The sequence below is a fragment of the Suncus etruscus genome, chromosome X (genome assembly GCF_024139225.1).
Source record: "Suncus etruscus isolate mSunEtr1 chromosome X, mSunEtr1.pri.cur, whole genome shotgun sequence".
Taxonomy (NCBI): domain Eukaryota; kingdom Metazoa; phylum Chordata; class Mammalia; order Eulipotyphla; family Soricidae; genus Suncus; species Suncus etruscus.
The window spans coordinates 95,296,193-95,318,539 of NC_064868.1; the positions used below are offsets into that span (position 1 = coordinate 95,296,193).

General features: G+C 43.3%; 1 protein-coding gene and 1 non-coding gene across 2 annotated transcripts in view; both read left to right on the top strand.

Annotated features, from left to right (window-relative positions):
* Positions 1-22,347, top strand: part of BRCC3 (BRCA1/BRCA2-containing complex subunit 3) — a 36,729-nt gene that overhangs the window by 8,214 nt on the left and 6,168 nt on the right. Inside the window, exons 6-9 of the mRNA XM_049766729.1 lie at positions 3,917-4,005; positions 5,257-5,312; positions 21,501-21,632; positions 22,065-22,108. Of these exons, the coding sequence (XP_049622686.1) occupies positions 3,917-4,005; positions 5,257-5,312; positions 21,501-21,632; positions 22,065-22,108 (321 nt within the window). The remainder of the gene's footprint in view (positions 1-3,916; positions 4,006-5,256; positions 5,313-21,500; positions 21,633-22,064; positions 22,109-22,347) is intronic.
* On the top strand, positions 8,327-8,478 carry LOC126000042 (U12 minor spliceosomal RNA). The gene has a single exon (XR_007492429.1). It is a non-coding gene; the product is annotated as a U12 minor spliceosomal RNA (small nuclear RNA).

Below are 22,347 nucleotides of genomic sequence, written 5' to 3' on the forward strand. Positions count from 1 at the left end.
CAAATGGGTGTGGCCAAAAATAGTTAGTTTTTTGTAGGTTGGGGAGCTTAGGATTAGATGCTATTCTTTGCATTTGATCTGCAATACCACATGGTCACCTAGCACCACTTTGGAGCCATCTCCAAGTTTTGAATGACCATTGAGATTTCCTAGATATTACCTAAGAGAAAGAAAAAGAGAATTTTAAGCTATGCTGTGGAGTGATAAGTGAGAAGGAATATTGAGGGAGAAGGCTCTGTGTGTGGGTGTGAGTGAGCTTGCTTGCTTGCAATAATGCTGATGCTTTGTGGGGCAGAGAAATTGTACAGGCATTAAGGTGCGTGCCTTGCACGTGGCTGTCAGCGTCTGGCAGTGCATAGAGGCAGTCACCTAAGCAAAGATCTGGCAGGAATTCGAGATCACCAAGGGGGGCCTGACTCTCCCACACCAAAGAATGATACTTACTTTTTATTATCAGATCATGATTAGAAGTGGGTCAAACTCCAGTCAGTTAAAAAGACGGTCTTACACATTTTAAAGGATTATTGCTTAGGTTGGTAAACAGATTTTTAACTATCTGCATGATTTCTTTTGTCTTGAATTTATTATGTTGTGAGAGACAGTGAATGGGAGGGTTCCCTGTTTACAGGTGGCGGCCAACCTGAATTCAATCGTTGGTACCCTCTGTAGTGCCTTGAGCCTCACCAGGAGCCAGGAGAACTGCTGAGTATGACCCAATACAAAAAAGAGAAAGACAGTTAAGAACAAAAAAACAGGATTCACTGCCAGCATGTGTGTAATCTGGACTTTATCGCCAACACCATAATGCCTCTAAGTATGGCTGGGTGTGGCCTTAGAGGCCCCATCACAGTATCTCAGGGGCAGCCCCAGGCCCTAACATTGAAAGACCCTAGCCCCACTGAGCATGGTATGGGAGTCCTCTTCCTTTCAAAACAGTAGCGATGAAAAGGCAAACTGACAGAGTAAATTCTGTCAGGGAGGGACTGGAGGGACCAGCCGAAAGACCTGTGCAAGTCAAAGCCTGGGGATTCCTGAACAGTAGCCAGATGCCACTGCAGATGAGCTACAGATCTGAACACCGACAGGAAAACACTGGATTGGGTTAAGCCAGATGGAGGAAAAGAATTGCCAGTTGCACCCTCAGCAAAAGATGGAGCATGAGAAGATAGGTCTTTGAATACCAGGTGAGATAAGAGGAACAAAACATGCCACACAGAGCAGTGTCAGTGCAGGCCTGGGTTCCCCACTCTGATCCCAACACCACGTCAGGTCCCCTGAGCACAGAGCAATCCCTGAGCAAAACTTGGACTGGCTCCCAAAGCAAACTAAGAAATGAAAAGAGGGAAACACTAATGGTGGCGTGAACTGTTCTCAGTCAGGCCAAAGAAGGGGCAGAAGACACTCTTTGATGTGCCGAGCATAGGTGGGGAAGTAGATGAAGTTGCAGAGCTTGCTAGCCACTTGGAGAACACCTAGGTGCATGATTATGGCTAGTGTACAAGTTAGTTCCATGCAGTGCTGTGGTGTGGAGAGTGGCAGCATTTGGACTGCACAAACTCCAAGGAAAGAACTATTTAAAGAGAAAAACAACAACCAAGTTCAGTGATGGGTAACCTGACAATATCCTGAATGCACATGATACTCTGTTATCCCTAAGTCCTTTCTTGCACATTTTTCACAAACAAGGTTATTGACTTCCAAACTCTCAGTGCAGTGGTCAGGTCAGGACATTTAACATTAACAGTGAGCTAAAGCAGTCAGTTCATGTTTAAAATATGATTGATCAGAGATCGACAGTTCTCCCATATCCTTACATGTAGTCATGTTTACTTGTCTTTTGATTCCTACATTTTTTATTTAGTCACTGTGAAGTGACAATTATTCTGGCACAGTGTTTTACCACGGATCCCTCCATCAGTGTCCCCCACCCCACCTCCAATATCCTCACACTTACCAGTTTGCTTCTACTTGCAATTTTACACTGGATTCCAGCACTGTTGCTGACAGGACTTCACTGACTTTACACACTTGCCTACCTTCCAGCACCACCTCCTCCACCATAGTCGATGTCCCCACTCCGCCCTTCCCTCCAGCCCCCTCCAGTTCCAGGTCTTCTGCTCAACCAGTTCTCTAGTTCTTTTTTTTCCAGTCTTTTTTGGGATTAGCGATGTCATCATTGGGTATCTTTAGATCCTGACATGAAGAGATTGTTCTGTATTGGCCTCTATACTCTTACTAGCTTCACTCAGCACGATGCACTCCAGGCCTCTCCACAGAGCAGCAAATTGCAGAACTTTAAGTTTTCTGATGGCTGAGTCATATTCCATGGTGTACATAACCAGAATTTCTTTAGCCACTCATCTGTTCTTGGACACTGGGGTTTCTAGATTTGGGCTATTGTGGATAGCACACCAGGGATATTAGGGGTGCAGAAGTATTTGTCCCATTTTGTTTTGGGGTCCTTGGGGGTCTATTCCAAGACAAGAGTTGCTGGGTCAAATAGAAATTCAACTCTTTTTGGGGGGGGTTTGGGTCACACCCGGCAGCGATCAGGGGTTACTCCTGGCTCCATGCTTAGAAATCACTCACTCCTCATGAAAGGCAAACGCCTTACCTCCATGCTATCTCTCCGGCCCCAGAAGTTCAACTCTTTAAATTTTTTAAAAATTGCTGGGGCCGGAGAGATAGTATGCATGTAAGGCATTTGCCTTGCATGCAGAAGGTCAGTGGTTCAAATCCCGGCATCCCATATGGTCCCCTGAGCCTGCCAGGAGCGATTTCTGAGTGTAGAGCTAGGAGTAACCCCTGAGCGATGCCGGGTGTGACCCCCAAAATTTTCATATTGCTTTCCAGAAAGGCTGGACCAGTCGACATTCCCAATAGGGACTGAGAGTCCCTTTTTCCCTGCATCTGTGCCAGCACTGATTATTCTCATTCTTTGTGATGTGTGCCAGTCTCTGTGATGGGCGATGATTACTTTGATTTACATTGGAAAGTTCCTATTGCCTTATTTTCTTGTACATACAACTTTTGGGGGGGGTGGATCACACCTATTGCCGCTCAGGGGTTACTCCTTGCTCTGTGCTCAGAAATCGCTCCTGTCAGGCTTGGAGGACCATATGGGATGCCAGGGATGAAACCCAGGTCTGTCCCAGGTCGCAAAGTGCAACCCTTGCCACTGTGTTATCTATCCAGCCCCTTGTACCTACAACTTTTATACTAATATTCTCGTCCTTCTCTATGCTTCTTTAAAATATGTTATATTCTTGGACCTTCTCCAACATCTCCCCTTTGAAATGCAGCTTGACTATTATATGATCTGTACATTCATACCTATGTAGACTCTGCCCTCTAGTCGTTAGAGTTCTGAGCTTCTGCCTCTGTAAAGGTGATGTCTGCACAGGCAGAGACCTTATATGTACCAGGTCAGCCAAGGTTTCCCAAGGGCCTACTGTGCCATCCACTATTGCATGCAATTGGGCTAAAGCAGAGAGGACCCAACCTCAGGCAGCCAGTAATAACTGGAGTGCCTGTCAGGAGGTAAGCTGTTGGGGAGGAGAGGAGAGGAGTGCCTGGGCAGTAACAGTGGGCTGGTTCACCTCTTGGACCTGCCCTTAGGACTTGGAAGACAGAACACACAGAGAAGGTGAGCAGGAAGCCAGACACTCAGGAGTGAGCCTGAAAAGAATAGTTTTCTGTGTTTCTACGCGATGCTAGATGGTAGCCTCATTTGGGCTGACAGTGGCCAGAGTTAGAGCATCCATTTCCCCAATAGTTCCCTAACAGCAATGAACAGATTGTTGTGCCACTTGTCCCTGAATTCTGGGAATTTTGCCTGTTAGTAATACCTTTAAATTGTCAGGTCTGTGAGATACCATTTGATTGACTGCAGGTTTTTATTGCTGTTTCTTTGCAGATGTTCGCACACAGGCAATGTACCAAATGATGGATCAAGGCTTTGTAGGACTTATTTTTTCCTGTTTCATAGAAGATAAAAACACAAAGGTATTGTATGCGTTTGTACATGTACCCACACAGGTTAGAGAAAAATATGGCCAGAGAGATGGCTCAAAGGGAACGCATGATCCTTGAGCACTGCCGGAGCTAGCCTGCACACCAGCTGTACACTAAGACTAGACTCTGAAGGGTGCTGGGTTTGGCCTCCGAACCTCGAAAAAATAGAGCAGAGAGAAATTTTGCAATTTTCCTAGAGTGGTTATGGTTGGTGTCAGTGGAAGGCTCAAGAAACAGCCCGTGCAGAGATGCTGAGGGACACTCAAGATCAGCATGGCTCCAGCAGAGAGGATCTCTGAGTATGTCCCTGCTTGCCCCAATATTCCCACTATGGAGTGAGTCACTCAGTACATTTCCCTCTCACAAGATACCTGGGAATCAGATAGTGCAGGGCAGTGGTGGGGACTCTTTAGGCGACTTGTATTTCGGTGGGCTCTCTCTGTTGCTCTGCTGACAGTGCTCCAGGGAGAAGGGGCTCTGGGAAGCCAGAGCACCCAGGAAAGAGATGAAGATGGCATACTCTAGGCAGAGAGTTGCCCATGATGGTGAAAGTAAAGGCTGTGCTGGTGGAGCTCTATTGGGAAAAAGTGTAGAGGGAGTAAGAACTGGTCAGTGTGAATAGAACATGTCTATACTAGTAGCATTGCTAGTTTCCACCTAATATTTGCACTGACAAATTAGGTGTTTACAGAAATATGATGGCTTTTCATGTTTTCTGCCTATACCAATGAAGCTCTGGAGAAGCCACAGAGTTCACCCAGTGGCCAGTCTTGGCATTCTTTGTTTAGTGTCATGTGTTTCCATTTCTTATTCACATCAGGAGGATTTGCTACGTGTCAGTTGGTTCAAATGTCAAGAGATAATTATTGTGAAGAAACTGTGGGTATAAAATTGGCCAAGAATAAGAATTATGCCATATTTTTAATGTTCCTGAAAGCCTTAGATTTCTGTTCCTGGATGTTCCCACAGTATCACAGTTTTAGAAATATCCCAGCCCAGCATCATGACCTTTTTCTTCATTTGTGAGACTGTCAGCTTTGATCTCCCAAGTCAGTTTCTTACCCTTACATCTCTTGTTGTCACCAGGCAGGAGTACGTTGGTGGCCCTCGAATGCCCACTGATGGGGAACGATATAGGCACATTCCATCTCGTTGAGTTCTAGGTTAGAGGCTGGGAAAGGCTGTTCTCAATATTAGTTTTTTGTGTAACCGTCCCTCCCTTTTTTCCCTTCCAATTTGTAGACTGGCCGGGTACTCTACACTTGCTTTCAATCCATACAGGCCCAAAAGAGCTCAGAGTAAGTATAACCAAGAAGTCTGTACATATTTTTGGACTATATTTGAGGGAATTGATAGCTTCAATCAATTACTTTATTTAAACACTGTGGTTACAGGTTGGATTTTTTTCACAGAAAGTTGTTCCTGATTGAGTTTAAGTCATACAATGTCTACCACTCTCCACCAGTGCACAATACCCACCACCAATGTCCCCAGGTTCCCTCCTACCTGCCCCCTTGCCTGCTTCTGAAGCAGACATTTTACTTCTCTCTGTTTTTTTCCTTTTTTCCTTTTAGACACTAGTGGTTTGCAGTATCGTCACTGAAGGGGTATCATGCATATCACTTTATCTCCTTTTAGCACCCAGTTCTTGTCCAGAGTGATCATTTCCAACTATCATTGTCTTAGTGCTCCCTTCTCTGTACTTACTACACTCCTCATGCTTTGTGACAAGCTTCCTACCATGATCTGTCCTCCTGGCCCTTGTCTCTATTGTCTCTGGATATTAACATACTTTTTTATTTTGGTTTTTGGTTCACACCTGGCAGCGCTCAGGGGTTCCTCCTGGCTCTACACTCAGAAATTGGTCCTGGCAGGCTCAGAGTACCAGATGGGATGTCGGAATTCGAACCACTGTCCTTCTGTATGCAAGGCAAACACACTACCTTCCTGCTATTCCTCCGGCCCCAACATACTATTTTTTCTATCCCACAAGTGATTTCATTCCTTCTGTCTATCCCTCTTCCTCTGACACATTTTTGTTCAGCATAATACTCTCCATATCCACCCATGTCTGAGCAAATTTCATGACTTTGTTTTTCCTAATAGCTGCATAATATTCCATGGTATAGATGTACCATAGTATTTATTTTTTGGTTTTTGGACCACACCTGGTGACGCTCAGGGGTTACTCCTGGCTATGTGCTCAGAAATTGTTCCTGGCTTGGTACCATAGTTTCTTTTTGTTGTTGTTTTGTTTTTGGGTCGTGCCCGGCATCACTAGGGATATTCCTGGCTCTGCTCAGAAATTGCTCCTGGCAGGCTCGGGGGACCATATGGGATGCTGGGAATCGAACCACCGTCCATCCTGGGTCGGCCGCACACAAGGCAAACACCCTACTACTGCGCTATCTCTCCAGCCCCTATCATAGTTTCTTTATCCACTCTTCTGTTCTTAGACACCTGGATTGTTTCTAGACTGTGGTTGTTGTGAAGAGTGCTGCACCTTTTTGAGTTCAGCAGGCTTTGGGGTATTGGAAGTCTTATCCCAGTTGGACCCCTGCACTGCTTTCTGCTGTCCCTGTGACCTCAGCTTCAGTGCCTATAGGCTTTAGAGAGCTGAGAAAAACGATAAGATTTGTCCATTCAAATAAGTGTAGGTCACACTAATGACCTAGCAACAATGTCTTCCTTCCACTGCCCATCTGCAAGGGGCACAACAGTGTCCATCAGTGGTGCTTAGGATTATTCACGGCTCTATGCTCAATGGTTTTCCCAATGTTTTTTTCTTCCTACTCTCTCTTGGCAGTTATCAGAAGAGCACACACTCTGGAATGGAGCCTGGGTATGCGCATACAGGACAATGATTTCCCTTAACTCCTGCACCATTGCTCCAGCCCCTTTGGCTGCTTTCTCTGGCTTGTTATAGTACACACGCAAATCGAAACTTATTAGGGGTTGCTGCTGGGATGGACAGGCTGGCACATGTGTGCTGGCTTCCAAGGTTGTATACACATGCTGGCCCTCTGAGGTTGCACACATGTGCTGGATCTCCGAGGAAGTATACATGTGCTGTCTCTCTCAAGTTGCACAGCCATGCTGACTCTCTGAGGTTGTACACACATGCCAGCTCTTCAGTGTTGCACACATGTGTCAGCTTTCCTAGGTTGTTCAAACATGTGGCTCTCTGAGTTTACACATGCATGCTGGCTCTCTGAGGTTTACACCTGCTGGCTGTTTGAGGTTGCACATGTGTGCTGGCTGTCTAAGGTTGCACATAAGTGCTGGGTCTGAGGTTGAACATACATGTTGACTCTCTGAGGTTGCACATGTATTCTAGCTCTCTGAGGTTGCATACACATGCTGGCTCTCTGACGATGCACATGCATCCTGTCTCTCTGGAGCTGCACAGGCAGGTTGTAGCATGGGGGCAGAATTACAATATGACACCCATGGCACTGCCCCTTGTCCCCAGCCACTGGGTTTATGCTTTACAGCTCTTATAGCTTTGTGGGCCTGGTTCTGAGTGTGCATTTTCTGCACTCCTCTCCATCCTTGGACCAGGTTTTCAGCTTTATACAGTGACTTCTAGTTCCATTTGCTGCTCTGTTTTCTGGCTTTTGTCATGGCTGGGGCCTCACTGTCACCTGATCGTCTATAGTTTCTCTTTGTCTGATGGCAGTGTGACTTTTCCAGTTGTGCTCCATAACCTGCCATCATATTTTTGGTCTCTCAGCAGCCCTTCAGCCTCTGGAGTCTCTGTCAGTTCCAATGAGGTACCCTGCCTGCTTTCCATCCCAGTGAAAATTGGATCACTCAGTTGGCCAATTCTGGAGCTTTTGTCAGTTTGGTGTCTCTTCAGAGATTAGTGGTGAAGCAGTGAAATTAGGCTGTTGGCATGGTGATGACTGTGAGGTGTGGGTGCTGCCCTTTCCCAGAGATACCCCACCTCTCCTGATTTTTTCTGTGGTATTGCATTGTCTGGCATCCCCTTTGCAATTTGGAGCATTGTGAAAATTGGAGCTTGGTCTTGCTTTGTTTGTGGTCCATGTGGAAATCTTTGTAGTATTTTAGCTCTAGTGAGGCCTAAGATCCACAAACATTTCCTTATTAGTAATATATGTGAAACTTTGGTGTTAGCCCCCTCTAAAAGTGAACTTGGGTCTCACTCTTCAAGCACTGTGTTCCCCAGAGCAAATATCTACATGTTTGTTTATGTTTCCACCCTGGAGAAGCCCCTGCTGTCTCTCAAACACCTACTTCTCTTTTTCTCCCCTCATCTCTTTCTAAGGAAGTTTTAAGAAACATTTTCTGGCTTTCTCAAGAACTTATGAGTAAGGAAAATAACGACCCGGGGTGACACCCAGGTCTTCACTGCCGATGTGAGACGAATTTTTGCACAGGTAAAGGTCGCCCGCCGGGTGACCCACCTACTTTGCGGGATGCCTTTGGGGCGCGATCTGCCCGACCCCTCTCTAGCATCAGCCCCAAGAGCAGAAGGTGATGGTGTGTCCCGGAGACTTGGGGCGCAGACCTTGTTGCTTTTGGGGTGAAGGGAAGCATCCGGGCTGTTCATCACATCTAATCTTTCTTTTCTTTTTTTTAGGACATTAAAAATGTTTCTAATTCTATAAATCCAAATTACAAAACAAAATTTAGGAAAAACACAATTTTTCAGAGGACTGAATACAGCTAAATGAAAAAGTATGGTGCAATATTTTTCTTTTTGATTTATGATATAAACTACTTTAAAATTCTTATTCTGCATCCAATTGAAAATCAAATCAAGTATTTACTCATATATTTAGTCACAAATTAGAGAAAAATAACCCAAAATATCCTTTAAATTCTTTCTATATTGTATTTTACACATGCAAAAAAGAAAGCTGATTGAAGTGCTTCTAGTTTTCAGCTTAAATGCCTATAATTGCTTTCATGATTGAAAGCTAGTAAGCTCCATAGTTGAAGCAGAATCAGTAGATAATAGTTATAAGAATTAAATTTACAGATGACCCTGGAACAAAGAAACCTAAAGTGTCTCTAGTATGATATCTATTTAACCCGAGACACCACCCAATCTAATAAAGATTAAAGAATAATTTGTATTAGCAAGAGATATATATGAACTATTACTCAAAATTCTATAACTTTATTAGTTTCTTTAATACTTATCATGATTAGACACTTAAAGAAACATTTTATTGAGAAGGTCTCATATATCTCACTGTTGACTCAACTATATGAGAGTAAATGAAAAGGGGGAAATATAAGTATATATGATGACTGATCCTCAAAACCCATTTTGTTAATTTTTATGCTCTTGGACATTAAAATCTGTAAAATCTTATAAATTCTAACCTATTACTTCAAATATTTTACAGAATATATTTATTCAGCAATCATCTGGTCTGCTCTACTATGTACAAGTCACTGTTCAAAGTGCTAATGAGACTCAGATGCAAGCACAGGTCTGAAAAATTTAAATTATAGTGAAATGGGGTCCAGAAAGAGAGTACAGTGGGTAAGGCACTGGCATGCATGTTGCTGACTTAAGTTTGATCCCTGAAACCCCATATGGTCCCTTGATTTCTTATAGGAGTGCTCCCTAAATAAAGTCAGGAATAAGCCCTGAAAAATACCAGGTGTGGTCCCCAAACACAGACAATACAGTAAAATGATTAAAAAACTATGTTTTAATACTGTAATCTTGATTCTATTATCTAAGCATACATCATGGATTTCTTTCTTCTTTGTATGTTTAATTCATGTGTCTGTTTCATTCATTTTCAATATAAGTCCATTACACATCTAATCTTTTATTTCGCAATTCTTTATCAAGTCTTATTCAGCTTGTCTGGGTGTTACCAACCCACAAATCCTATTAAGAACGAATTGGAGCCACTGAACTCTGCTGGATCTCAGATGCCAGCACCCCTATCTGCCTCTCTTCTGGGCTGTGCTGCATTTTCGGCCTGATTTCATCCTGTGTATGGCTCATCTGCGGTCGGCCTGCCTTCCCGTGAGCCTTCCTTGGAGGTGACTCGACACGCCCAGAAAGGGAGGAGCCAGAGGAGGACGGCCGCTCCGCTCCCCTTCGGGACCGTGCACATCATTTAGCCAATGAATACAACTACAACACATATAAAAACCGACAATACAAGTGTGACAATGGGGAAACAACGCAGGCCAGCGCCAGGCATAGAGAATGAAGATGGCAACTCTGATGACTTGAACATGACCAACCAACTAGTCAGTCTCTCAGATAAGGAGTTTAGAGTTGCAATATAGAAGATGTTCAAAGAACTCAAACAAAGTATAGAAGAGAACACTAATAGAATCAAGAGAATATGAAGATAGAAATGAGAAAACTCAAAACTGAAATTTCAGCTCAAATAACAGGTCTGAAAAACTCAGTAGATGAATTGAAGAAAAACATGGTTGAGCTTTCCCACGGGTTAACAGCAGCGGAGGATAGAATTAGTACACTGGAAGATGAGATGAATAACAACTCCATACAGCAGAAGAGATTGGAAAAAAGCCTCAAAGCAAATGATCAAACAATGGAAAAATTACTCAAAGAATGGGAACAGATGAAAATAGAAGTCTATGATAAGCTCAACAGAAAAAACTTAAGAATCATTGGAGTTCCAGAGACTCAGGAAGAAAATCTCCAGGAAGAATCAACAGTCGGGGCCAGGCGGTGGCGCTAAAGGTAAGGTGCCTGCCTTGCCTGCGCTAGCCTTGGACGGACCGCGGTTCCATCCCCCGGTGTCCCATATGGTCCCCCAAGCCAGGAGCAACTTCTGAGCACATAGCCAGGAGTAACCCCTGAGCGTTACCGGGTGTGGCCCAAAAACCAAAAAAAAAAAAAAAAAAAAGAATCAACAGTCAAGAACATCATTAAAGAGAAACTACCAGAGCTAATGAATACATGCGATCAAATCCTGCATGCCCGAAGAGTGCCAACTAAAAGAGACCCCCGAAAAAACACCCCAAGACACATCCTAGTCACAATGACGAATCCCATAGATAGAGACAGAATTCTGAAAGCAGCAAGATCGAAAAGAGAAATTACATTCTAGGGAACATCCTTGAGATTTACTGCAGACCTGTCACTGGAAACACTCAAGGCCAGAAGGCAGTGGTGGGACATAGTGACAAAACTCAATGAAATAAATGCTTCGCCTAGAATACTGCATCCAGCAAAACTCACTTTCAGGTTTGAAGGAACAATACATAGTTTCACAGACAAACAACAGCTCAGAAACTTTACAGACTCAAAACCATTCTTAAAAGAAAACTGAACGGCATACTTTAAGACAAGACTTACCAACAGACCACAAAGCCCTGAAATTATATGTGAACTACAAAGGGACACAGAAGAAAAACTTTAACACCTGGAAGTTAAACAGCCTCATACTGAATAACCAGTAGGTTCGAGATGAAATCAAAAACTTCCTGAAAACAAATGACAATGGAAACACAAACTATCAGAACCTATGGGACACAGCAAAAGAAGTACTTAGAGGAAAATTTATAGCTTTGCAAGCACACATCAGGAAAGAAGGGGCATACCTGAATAGCTTAATGACGCAGCTCAGAATTAGAAAGTGCTCAACTAAAGGACCCAAAAATAGGGAGCAGAAGGAAATAACAAAGCTGAGAGCAGAAATCAATGAAGTGGAAACACGGAAACAATCCAAAAGATCAATGAAAGCAGAAGTTGGTTCTTTGAAAAAATAAACAAGATTGATAGACCACTGGCAAAACTAACAAAGAAAGAAAGAGAAACTTGATAACTTGTATTAGGAATGAAAAAGGAGAGATCACTACTGATATGGTAGAGATTCAAAGGGTAATCAGAAACTACTTTGAGAAACTATGCCACTAAAATGAAAACCTGAAAGAAATGGATAAATTCTTGGACTCTTATAATCTTCCACAGTTGAATGAAGGGGATGTAGCATATCTAAACACACCCATTACTATTGAGAAAATTAAGACAGCAATCAAATGTCTGCCTAAAAACAAAAGCCCAGGCCCAGATGGATTTACTAATGAATTCTTTCAAATCTTTCAAGAGGAATTTCTACCAATTCTGGCAAGACTCTTTCATGAAATCGAAAAAACAGGAAAACTTCCAAACAACTTTTATGAAGCCAACATCACCTTGATACCTAAACCAGACAGAGATACTACCAAAAAAGAAAATTACAGACCAATATCGCTGATGAATACAGATGCAAAGATCCTCAACAAAATCCTGGCAAATAGGATTCAATGCCTCATTAAAAAGATCATCCACTACGATCAAGTAGGTTTCATCCCAGGAATGCAAGGCTGGTTTAACATCCGTAAATCTATCAACATAATACACAACATCAACAACAAGAAAAATAAAAATCACATGATAATATCAATAGACACAGAGAAAGCATTTGACAAGGTCCAACACCCATTCTTTTTTTTTTTTTTTTGGTTTTTGGGCCACACCTGGTGTTCCTCGGGGGTTAGTCCTGGCTGTCAGCTCAGAAATAGCTCCTGGCAGGCACTGGGGACCATATGGGACACCGGGATTCAAACCAACCACCTTTGGTCCTGGATTGGCTGCTTGCAAGGCAAATGCCGCTGTGCTATCTCTCCGGGCCCAACACCCATTCTTGATAAAAATTCTCAGCAAGATGGGAATGGAAGGAACCTTTCTCAATATAGTTAAGGCCATCTACCACAAGCCAGAGGCAAATATTGTCTTCAATGGAGAAAAACTGAAAGCCTTTCTTCTAAATTTTGGCACAAGACAAGGCTGTCCTCTCTCACCACTCCTATTCAACATAGCACTGGAAGTACTCGCTATAGTGATTAGGCAAAAAAAGATATCAAGGGAGTCCAGATAGGAAAGGAAGAAGTCAAGCTCTCACTGTTTGCAGATGACATGATACTCTACTTAGAAAACCCTAAAGTCTCTACGGAAAAGCTTCTAGAAACAATAGACTCATATAGCAAGGTTGCAGGCTACAAAATTAACACACAAAAATCAATGGCCTTTCTATACACCAATAATAATAAGGAAGAAATGGACATTAAGAAAACAACCCCATTCACAATAGTGCCACACAAACTCAAATATCTTGGAATCAACTTGACTAAAACTGTGAAGGACGTATACAAAGAAAACTATAAAACTCTGCTCCAAGAAATAAGAGAGGACACGTGGAAATGGAAGCACATACCCTGCTCATGGATCGGCAGGATTAACATCATTAAAATAGCAGTACTCCCCAAAGCATTGTACAGATTTAATGTGAACCCTCTAAAGATACCCATGACATTCTTCAAAGAAGTGGATCAGGCACTTTTGAAATTCATTTGGAACAATAAACACCCTAGAATAGCTAAAGCAATCATTGGGAAAAAGAATATGGGAGGAATTACTTTCCCCAACTTTAAACTGTACTACAAAGCAATAGTTATCAAAACAGCATGGTATTGGAATAAAGACAGGCCCTCAGATCAGTGGAATAGGCTTGAATACTCAGAGAATGTTCCCCAGACATACAGTCTCCTAATTTTTGATAAAGGAGCAAGAAATCCTAAATGGAGCAAAGAAAGCCTCTTCAACAAGTGTTGTTGGCACAACTGGCTAGCCACTTGCAAAAAATTGAACCCCCCAGGTTCAATTGAACCCTAAAAAAACTTAGACCCCCAGGTAACATCATGTACGAAGGTTAAATCCAAATGGATTAAAGACCTCAATATCAGACCCGAAACCATAAGATATATAGAACAACACGTAGGTAAAACACTCCAGGACATTGAGACTTAAAGGCATCTTCAAGGAGGAAACTGCACTCTCCAAGCAAGTGAAAGCAGAAATTAACAGATGGGAATATATTAAACTGAGAAGCTTCTGCACCTCAAAAAAAATAACGCCCAGGATACAAGAGCCACCCACTGAGTGGGAGAAACTATTCACCCAATACCCATCAGATAAGGGGCTAATCTCCAAAATATACAAGGCCCTGACAGAAATTTACAAGAAAAAAAACATCTAATCCCATCAAAAATTGGGGAGAAGAAATGGACAGACACTTTGACAAAGAAGAAATACATATGGCCAAAAGGCACGTGAAAAAATGCTCCACATCACTAATCATCAGGGAGATGCAAATCAAAACAACTATGAGGTACTACCTCACACCACAGAGATTGGCACACATCAGAAAGAATGAGAACAAGCAGTGTTGGCGGGGATGTGGAGAGAAAGGAACTCTTATCCACTGCTGGTGGGAATGCCGTCTAGTTCAATCTTTATGGAAAGCAATATGGAGATTCCTCCAAAAACTGGAAATCGAGCTCCCATAGGACCCAGCTATACCACTCCTAGGAATATACCCTAGGAACACAAAAATATAATGCAAAAACCCCTTCCTTACACCTATATTCATTGCAGCACTGTTTTCCATAGCAAGACTCTGGAAACAGCCAAGATACCCTTCAACAGATGAATGGCTAAAGAAACTGGTACATATACACAATGGAATATTATGCAACTGTCAGGAGAGATGAAGTCATGAAATTTTCCTATACATGGATGTACATGGAATTTATTATGCTGAGTGAAATAAGTCAGAGAGAGAGAGAAAGACACAGAATGGCCTCACTAATCTATGGGTTTTACGAAAAATGACATTTTTGCAATAATTTTGAGGCACAAAAGAGAAAAAAACTGGAAGTTACAGCTCACCTCATGAAGTTCACCGCAAACATGTATGAGTTTATTTAGAGAAATAACTACGTTTTGAATTATCCTAATAATGAGAATGTACGAGGGAAATATAAAGCCTGTCTAGAGTACAAGCAGGGGTTGGGTGGAGAGGAGGGGTTTTTGGGACATTGGTGATGGGAATGTTGCACTGGTGATGGGTGGTGTTCTTTACATGACTGAAACCCAAACACAATCATGTATGTAATAAAGTTGGTTAAATAAAAAAATAAACAAAGTTCAATATTAAAAAAAGAAAAAGAATAATGGGTTATAAATAAGAATGTCTGAATAAACTAATAATACATTAAAAATATTGCTCAGCTAAAAAAGAAGAACGAATTGGGGGGGGGGCAAAAAAAAAAGAATAGTAATACTCTCTGACTGAAAATAGATTTAGCTGGCTTAGGAGAGCCGGTACCTGTTACCAAGCGGTGGCCCCACAACTGCTCCGCTATGCCTGCCTCACCTTTGCTGTTTGTCTGGATATTAGTCAAGAGTATAGAGACTTGGGGACCAGAGAGAAATCATAGCAGGGAAAGCCCTGGCCTTGCATGAGGCCAGTCTGGGTTCAATCCTTGCTACCACACTAGGATGACCCCTGATAATGCCACAGATAAGCCCTTAGCACTGCCAGGTGTGACCTTTCCCCCAAAAAAGATTATTGAGGTTTTATAATCTTCCATATCTATGTGGTCATGGTAATGTAATTCAGACCTAATAATATGTGTTTTATGAATGGATTTTCTACCAAGCCTGAGTTTGGGGGAAAATTGCCTGCTAGGTCACCTTTAGGTTGGTCACCTAAACAGTCTGCACTTAGCTATTTTTTTTTAATTTTGGGGGGAGGTTTGGGTCATACCCGGCAGTGCTCAGGGATTATTCCTGACTCTATGCTCAGAAATCGCTCCTGGCAGGCTCAGGGGACCATATGGGATGCCAGGATTCAAACCACCGACCTTCTGCATGCAAGGCAAATGCCTTACCTCCATGCTATCTCTCCGACTCCACTTAGCTGTTTTCTAATATTCTCTTTAGTCTTATTGCATCAGTGATCCTAAGCCATTCTGGGAATGTCGATCTTTTTTTGTTTGTTTGTTTGTTTGTTTGTTTGTTTGTTTGTTTGTTATTTGTTTTTTGGGCCACCCCCAGTGGCACTTGGGTTAGTCCTGGCTCTGCACTCAGAAATCACTCCTGACAGGCTTAGAGGAACCATATGGGATGCTGGGGATCGAACTCGGGTCTGTACTGAGTTGCCGCATGCAAGGCAAACACCCTACCACTGTGCTATCCCTGCAGCCCAGAATGCTGCTCATTTGTAAAAGTACAGTTAGTGGGGCAGGAGCGATAGCAAAATGGTAGAGCGTTTACCTTGCACATGGCCGCCCAGGATGGACCTGGGTTTGAGCTCCGGCATCCCATATGGTCCCTCAAGCCAGGAGCGATTTCTGAGCACATAGTCAGGAGTAACCCCTGAGTATTATCAGGTGTGGCCCAAAAACAAAAAAAAGATAAAAGTACAATTAGTGACTTTATTTTGCTGTAATCATTTAAGCTAGAGTTATCTATACTATCCTTATATTTGTTTCATGAAGATTCTTTGAGGTTTGCTTTCATTTTTTGTGAGCTTGGCTAAGTTTCAATAGCACTAGGTGGGACAAGTGTGTGTGGTTACCCTCAGAAGTCAGCTGTGCCTGTTTGTGTTAAGTCCTTCATCTATTTCCCTGTTTTAGCTATGGAAATTGATGTGCTTATTATATATTTTCTCTATATTGGGTCAATCTTAGTAAGTGATGTTTTCCTTTTAAAGTACATTTTAATCACAATTATTTAAAATTTATTTACCTAGAGGTGCATTTGTGAGTCCAGTATATTTTGTACTTTGTACTGGTTGACAGTCTGTAGTTTATGGGGTTGTTGGTGGAATCTCCCCAGGCCATAGCTGAGCAGCAACCTCCTCGATAATGTCCCCTCCTCTCTTCCCTCAGGGTTCCCAATAGCCTTCCTGTTCAGTTCCATCCCATAGACTCTGTTTATCATCTCATGGTATTGAAAAGGTCTTCAACTTCAATACTTATTTCCCTCTTATCAGTTCAGAGTTGGTTTATTCTTTTTCCTCCCATCTTGTTTATGCTGGCTAGTGGCATGGCTGTTGTGTTAATTTTACTCACAGTCATCATTTTCATGTCTGAATCTTTTGTTAACTCCCCACCTCATTATTTTGTTTTGAAGAAAATGATTTTGGTTTCATTTGCAGTATTTTGATGTATGCTTTCTTAATATTTGGAAGGTTTTCTTTTTCTTTTCTGGAGTTGGAGTAGAGCCATGACCTCACTGCTCTGAGCTCCAGCCCCAGCCAAGTCTTTCACTTTTTGTGGGGAAGGGGGCTCCCCACATGGGGCTCAGGGACCATTATGGTGCTGAGGATGGCATCCAGGATATGCCTGTGCTTTGAATTCCTCTGCCCATCAGAGAAGCAGCCACACCCTGATCTCTGAGCTGACTCAAGTGGGGGTAATCGAAAGTCCAGCTTGAGCCTCATATTCTCCCCCTCTTTGGAGTTGGCTGGGAGCATGTGCTGGTCCTGCCTTGGAGGCCCCTGGCAGCAGTGCCTGAAAGGAAGTGCTCTCCTGGAAGGTGCAGGAGGAACTAGAGATCCAATGGCTCCCAAGTAGGGTCACAGCCCCAAAACCAGTCCCTTGGGTGCCTCAGTACATCAGCTCATTCTTGGGGGGAAAGGAGGTAATGTGCCCCCAGGGGATACTACACTGTGTCAGACTGGGAAGAATGAATGAGAATACAAATGTTGTGGAATTCCCTGCCACTTTTCTGAAATCTCTTCACCTGCTGCCCTCACAGTTGCCCTGTAGAATTCTGGCAAGTGTACTGGTTTCTAGTGCTCATTTGGTGACTGGGACAGTGTAGACTGGAAGCATCGTTGCCCAGTGTTTTTGGGGACTTGTTTCAAGTGCTCATTTGGAACTGAGACAGTGTGGACCAGAAGCATCATTGTCCCGTGTTTCGTTGCTGTCACAGCCATTTCTCATTTTTTTTCATCCATTTTGCCATTCTTCTCCTCTAATTTCTCTTTCTTTGAGTATGTGTCACATTTTCTCTATCTAGTTTTTTGTGTGTGTTTGTTTTGGGGCCACACCGGCAGTGCTCAAGGGTTATTCTTGGCTCTGCACTCAGAAATTGCTGCTGGTAGGCTTGGGGGACCATATAGGATGCCAGGAACAGAACGTAGGTCTGTCCTGGGTCAGCCACATAAAAGGTAAACACCCTGCCGCTGTTCTATCAATCTGGCCCCTCCATCTAGTGTTCTTTTTTTTGCGATGCTGGAAGTGGAAGTTAGGACCTCACAGATGCAGTGCAAATGTTCCACCACTAAGCCACATCTTCAGCTGGGTCTCGAGAATGAAGAGAAGCACAGACGAGAAGAATACATTTCTCGATTCTTTCCCTCATTGGGCACCAAGGGCTCAGAGTCAGCTGGATTCATGTGATGGCATTTTGCTTGAATTTTCTGAGGATGAGATCTCATTTGCAATTGTAATTATCACCATAGAGTAGACACTTTAGTTTTAAACACTTTGAAACTATTAGGTAGCCTCTCTCTCTCTCCCTCCCTCTCTCTATCTCTCTCTCTTTCTCTCTGGGCCATACCGAGCTGTGCTCAGGGATCACTCCTGATGGCACTGTTGGGACACAGGTGCTAAGGATTTCAAACCACAGTTGTTCAATACATTCCCCGCTGTACTCTCCCTCCTATTCCAGTGCTCGTTCTCTGCTTTTAGCTCAGCATCCGGCTTTCCCCTGTCTTTGTGTTTGCTGTCACATATTGTATTCTAGTTGTATCACAGGGTTACAGCACCGTCCCGTCCTCCATGTCACCTCCTCTTATTTATGGTTGACTGTGCAGGCCTTATGTGGACTGTTTCTTCCCTAGTAGTGTGCCATCTTGATTCCTTTCTCTTCTCTGAGGAGTGCAGACAAGTTGAGATGATCTTGTATCTGCCTGTGCCTCTGGCTTCTTTCACTCATCAGGACACACTCAGTTCCATCTGAGATCTATGAAGTGCATGATGTGATTGTTTCTGTCTTGAAGACAGGTGATAGGGCCTCTAGCCCTCCACAGATTTAAAGCCTGACTTTTTCATTCAAGAATCCAGAGAAACTTCTGGAAACTCTTCAGGGTCCCAGCCAATAAAGTTCTCTCTCAAAAATGAGTTGATGACATCCAGGAAGTCTCCTTAAATACAAGGCTCATCTCCCTGGAGTTTGCTCCTCTTCCAGTTCTCGACCAGAACTATTCCTGTTTGTGCTGGGCTTTCCCGTGACTTCCAACAGATGCTGTTTTACTTGACCCTACTGTTTGTGTTGCTCTTAGCCTCTGTTTCAAGATTCCCCAACCTCTTACCAACCATGACTCTGCTGACCTGCTTTCCTTCCTGTGGCCTTCTGTCCTACCTTAGTCTTATGCTGTACTCTCCTATTTGCACGATTTCACCTGTGACCCCCCCCCATGGTGCTCAGAGGGTCTTGGTTGAGAAATGCTGATCTAATTAGTCAGAAGCTGTGGAATATCTGTCCCATGTGTGGGGTCACTACATATCTCTGTTCCACCATCCTGGTTGAAAGTCATCTAGCAGAAGCTGTTTCCACTGTGAATTTAGAAACATGGGACCAACATCAGTGCCTTGCTTAGGTTATTTCTTTTTATGGTGCTAAGAAAGTCAGTGGGAGACACTCTGCTTAGTTGATTGACTTTGTCAAGCTTTCTCACTACCTACAGTGGTCACTATTTATGACTTAGAGACCTGCTCAAACTACAACAGCTAGACCTCCTTTTTCAGGAAGTTTTTCCTTTACACTAGGATGTGAGGGGAAGAGAGGTGATTATAACTGGCCGCCATTTTGTTCTGTTGAGATCCAACATGGAATCCAGATACACTTGCTACAGGGAGAGTGTATTGGACCTGACCTAGCTCTTTCACCATGTATCTGTAACCTCTTCCTGAGTGTCCCCAGTGCATGTGTTCAGGGAACTTGGCTGCATTGAGGGAGATGAATCAGTTAGCCTAGTGACCAACTTTTTCCTTTCTTTTATTCTACCCTAGAAAGGAAGTATTACTGTTTTCTTAACATTTCCCTTAAGGAGAGAGAAAAGTAGGCACAGTTTGTGAAGCCTGAATCGAAATAAGGGAGCACCAGAGTCCCATCCATATAACAGAGCTCCTGAGTGGCACATTCTCCCCCACGCCTTGTGGTTTCCATTTTGCACCTCTTTGGCTACTTCCTGTCTGAAAACAGTATGAATGAGCTGCTTCCATGCTGTTATGGAGCTGGCCTAAGAACCTTGAGGTCCAATGACAGGGTTCTTTGGGCCACACTTGATGGTACTTAGAGCTTATTCCTAGCAGGTTTGTGGAACCATATGGGATGCTGAGGATGGAACTCAGGTCGGTGGTGTGCAAGGCAGATGCCCCTACCCCCATCATCTCTGCTACCGCTCCGCCCTCCCTGACAGGTTCTGGGAGTGCTTGGTGTGTCTAGAGACCAGGGTGACCAGTTTGAACTGTCCACCTTGCATAGCCACTAAGTTACAGGCCCATTTACATTTGACTCGTTCTGTAATCTCAACTCCCTATTAAAATCCTATGAGGGGCTGGGGTGGTGGTGCAGCAGTAAGGCATTTGCCTTGTGCGGCTAACCTAGGACAGACTGTGGTTCAATCCCAGTGTTCCATATGGTCCTCCAAGCCAGAGCGATTTCTGAGTGCATAGCCAGGAGTAACCCCTGAGTGTCACCGGGTGTGCCCCCCCCAAAAAAAAACAAACAAAAATCCTATGAAACTTTTCTTTATAATAATTGATTGTTATAAACAGACTCCCTGGGTCAGGAAAGATAGCATATTGGTTATACCATGGCTGACTTGGTTCCATCCCCAATACCCCAGATGGTCCCAGTAGTGATCACCCCCAGATCCTTGAGCACAGGACATAGGAATAAGTCCTGAGTACTGCTGGGTATGGCACAGATATAGAACAAAACAAACAAAAAACCCCAGAATCTTTCCTGGGCTATATATAACATATATATGTTATATATATCAGAGGGCCTAATGTCAGAATCTCAAAGCATGTCTTTGTTCCCATGTTGATCGCCAAATTATTCACAATAGCCAAGATAGGGAATCAAACTAAGTATCTGTCAGTACACAAATGGGAAAAAAATGTCTAGCAATGTAAGTGAGCCACAGGGACATCATGCAAAGGGAACCAAAGAGATATGCAGATGCTATCTGAGGCCACTTTCATCACTAACAGGTGGAACTGTGTATAGTGATTGCTGTTGGATTAGAGACAGGGATGTAAAAGCTAGAAATGTTTTCCCATTGCCATGATGGAAACCAAAATGTTTGATTCAAATGCCCGAAGTGTCTGTTGGAGTGAATGAGTTCTGGAGATCTACTGTCTGTGGTTGACAATAATGCCATCTGAAATCTGTTGTCATTCACCCCAGAATAGTGACTGTTTAGGCAGTGGCCACATGAATTAGCTGGAATGTGATGGCCATGTCACTGTGTGTTCCATGGATTATTGGGTATACCTTCAAATGTGATGAAGATCGTGAAATATTTTCGTAACATTTACCAATTTTGCCTAGTCAAGCTGGAGACAAAGAAGCAGCTCACAGAATGCTGCTGTAATGGGCTGTCTTGCAGGTATGAGAGAATGGAAATCCCTATCCATATAGTCCCTCACACAACCATCGGGAAGGTCTGCCTAGAATCAGCAGTGGAGCTGCCCAAAATCCTGTGCCAGGAGGAACAGGACGCCTACAGGAGGATCCACAGGTACAGCCAGCTGTGCCCTTCACCTCCCTTTCAGACCTTTGTCCCGATATTAGAGACCCTCAGTCCTCTCCTGAGGAGTTGTGGATTCTTCAAGGACAAAGAATCTCTGTTGTGGTGGTGAAAATAAAATAAACATCACAGTAGCCCTTTCACCAAGTAGGGACCTTGCCCCATGCATTTGTATTTATGTGAGGCTTCTGTGAGAGATAGATCAAATTTCAGGTGGATTTGTTTCAACTACCTATTGAAATTCTGAACAAAGTCACTTTTCCCCTAGTCAGGAAACATTTAGCAATAATAGGATGCACACTTTGATCGAATCCAGTTGTTCCCAGTTGGGTGCTCTTTCTCATTTTGTCATAATCCATGACCATTTTGTTGTTGATTTTATTACTGCTTCACTGATGACATGATCTCTTTCCCTCCCTTCAGCCTTACACATCTGGACACAGTCACCAAGATCCATAATGGTTCAGGTAAGACTTTTATTTGAGTAAAGGCAGTGACCTTTGACATCCCTGTTGACAGCACAGTTAGTTGGTTTACTCCTTTCCCAGTACATGTGCTGTTGTTAATCCTGTTCCATCTTGTATTGGTATTGGACATGTGGATGCTTGAATACTGTAAATGCTTCTTAAGTAGAAATTCCTGGAGATCCAAGAACTCCTGAAGGCTGTCCTGGGATATGGCTCATTAACAGCCAGTTTTTGAGAAG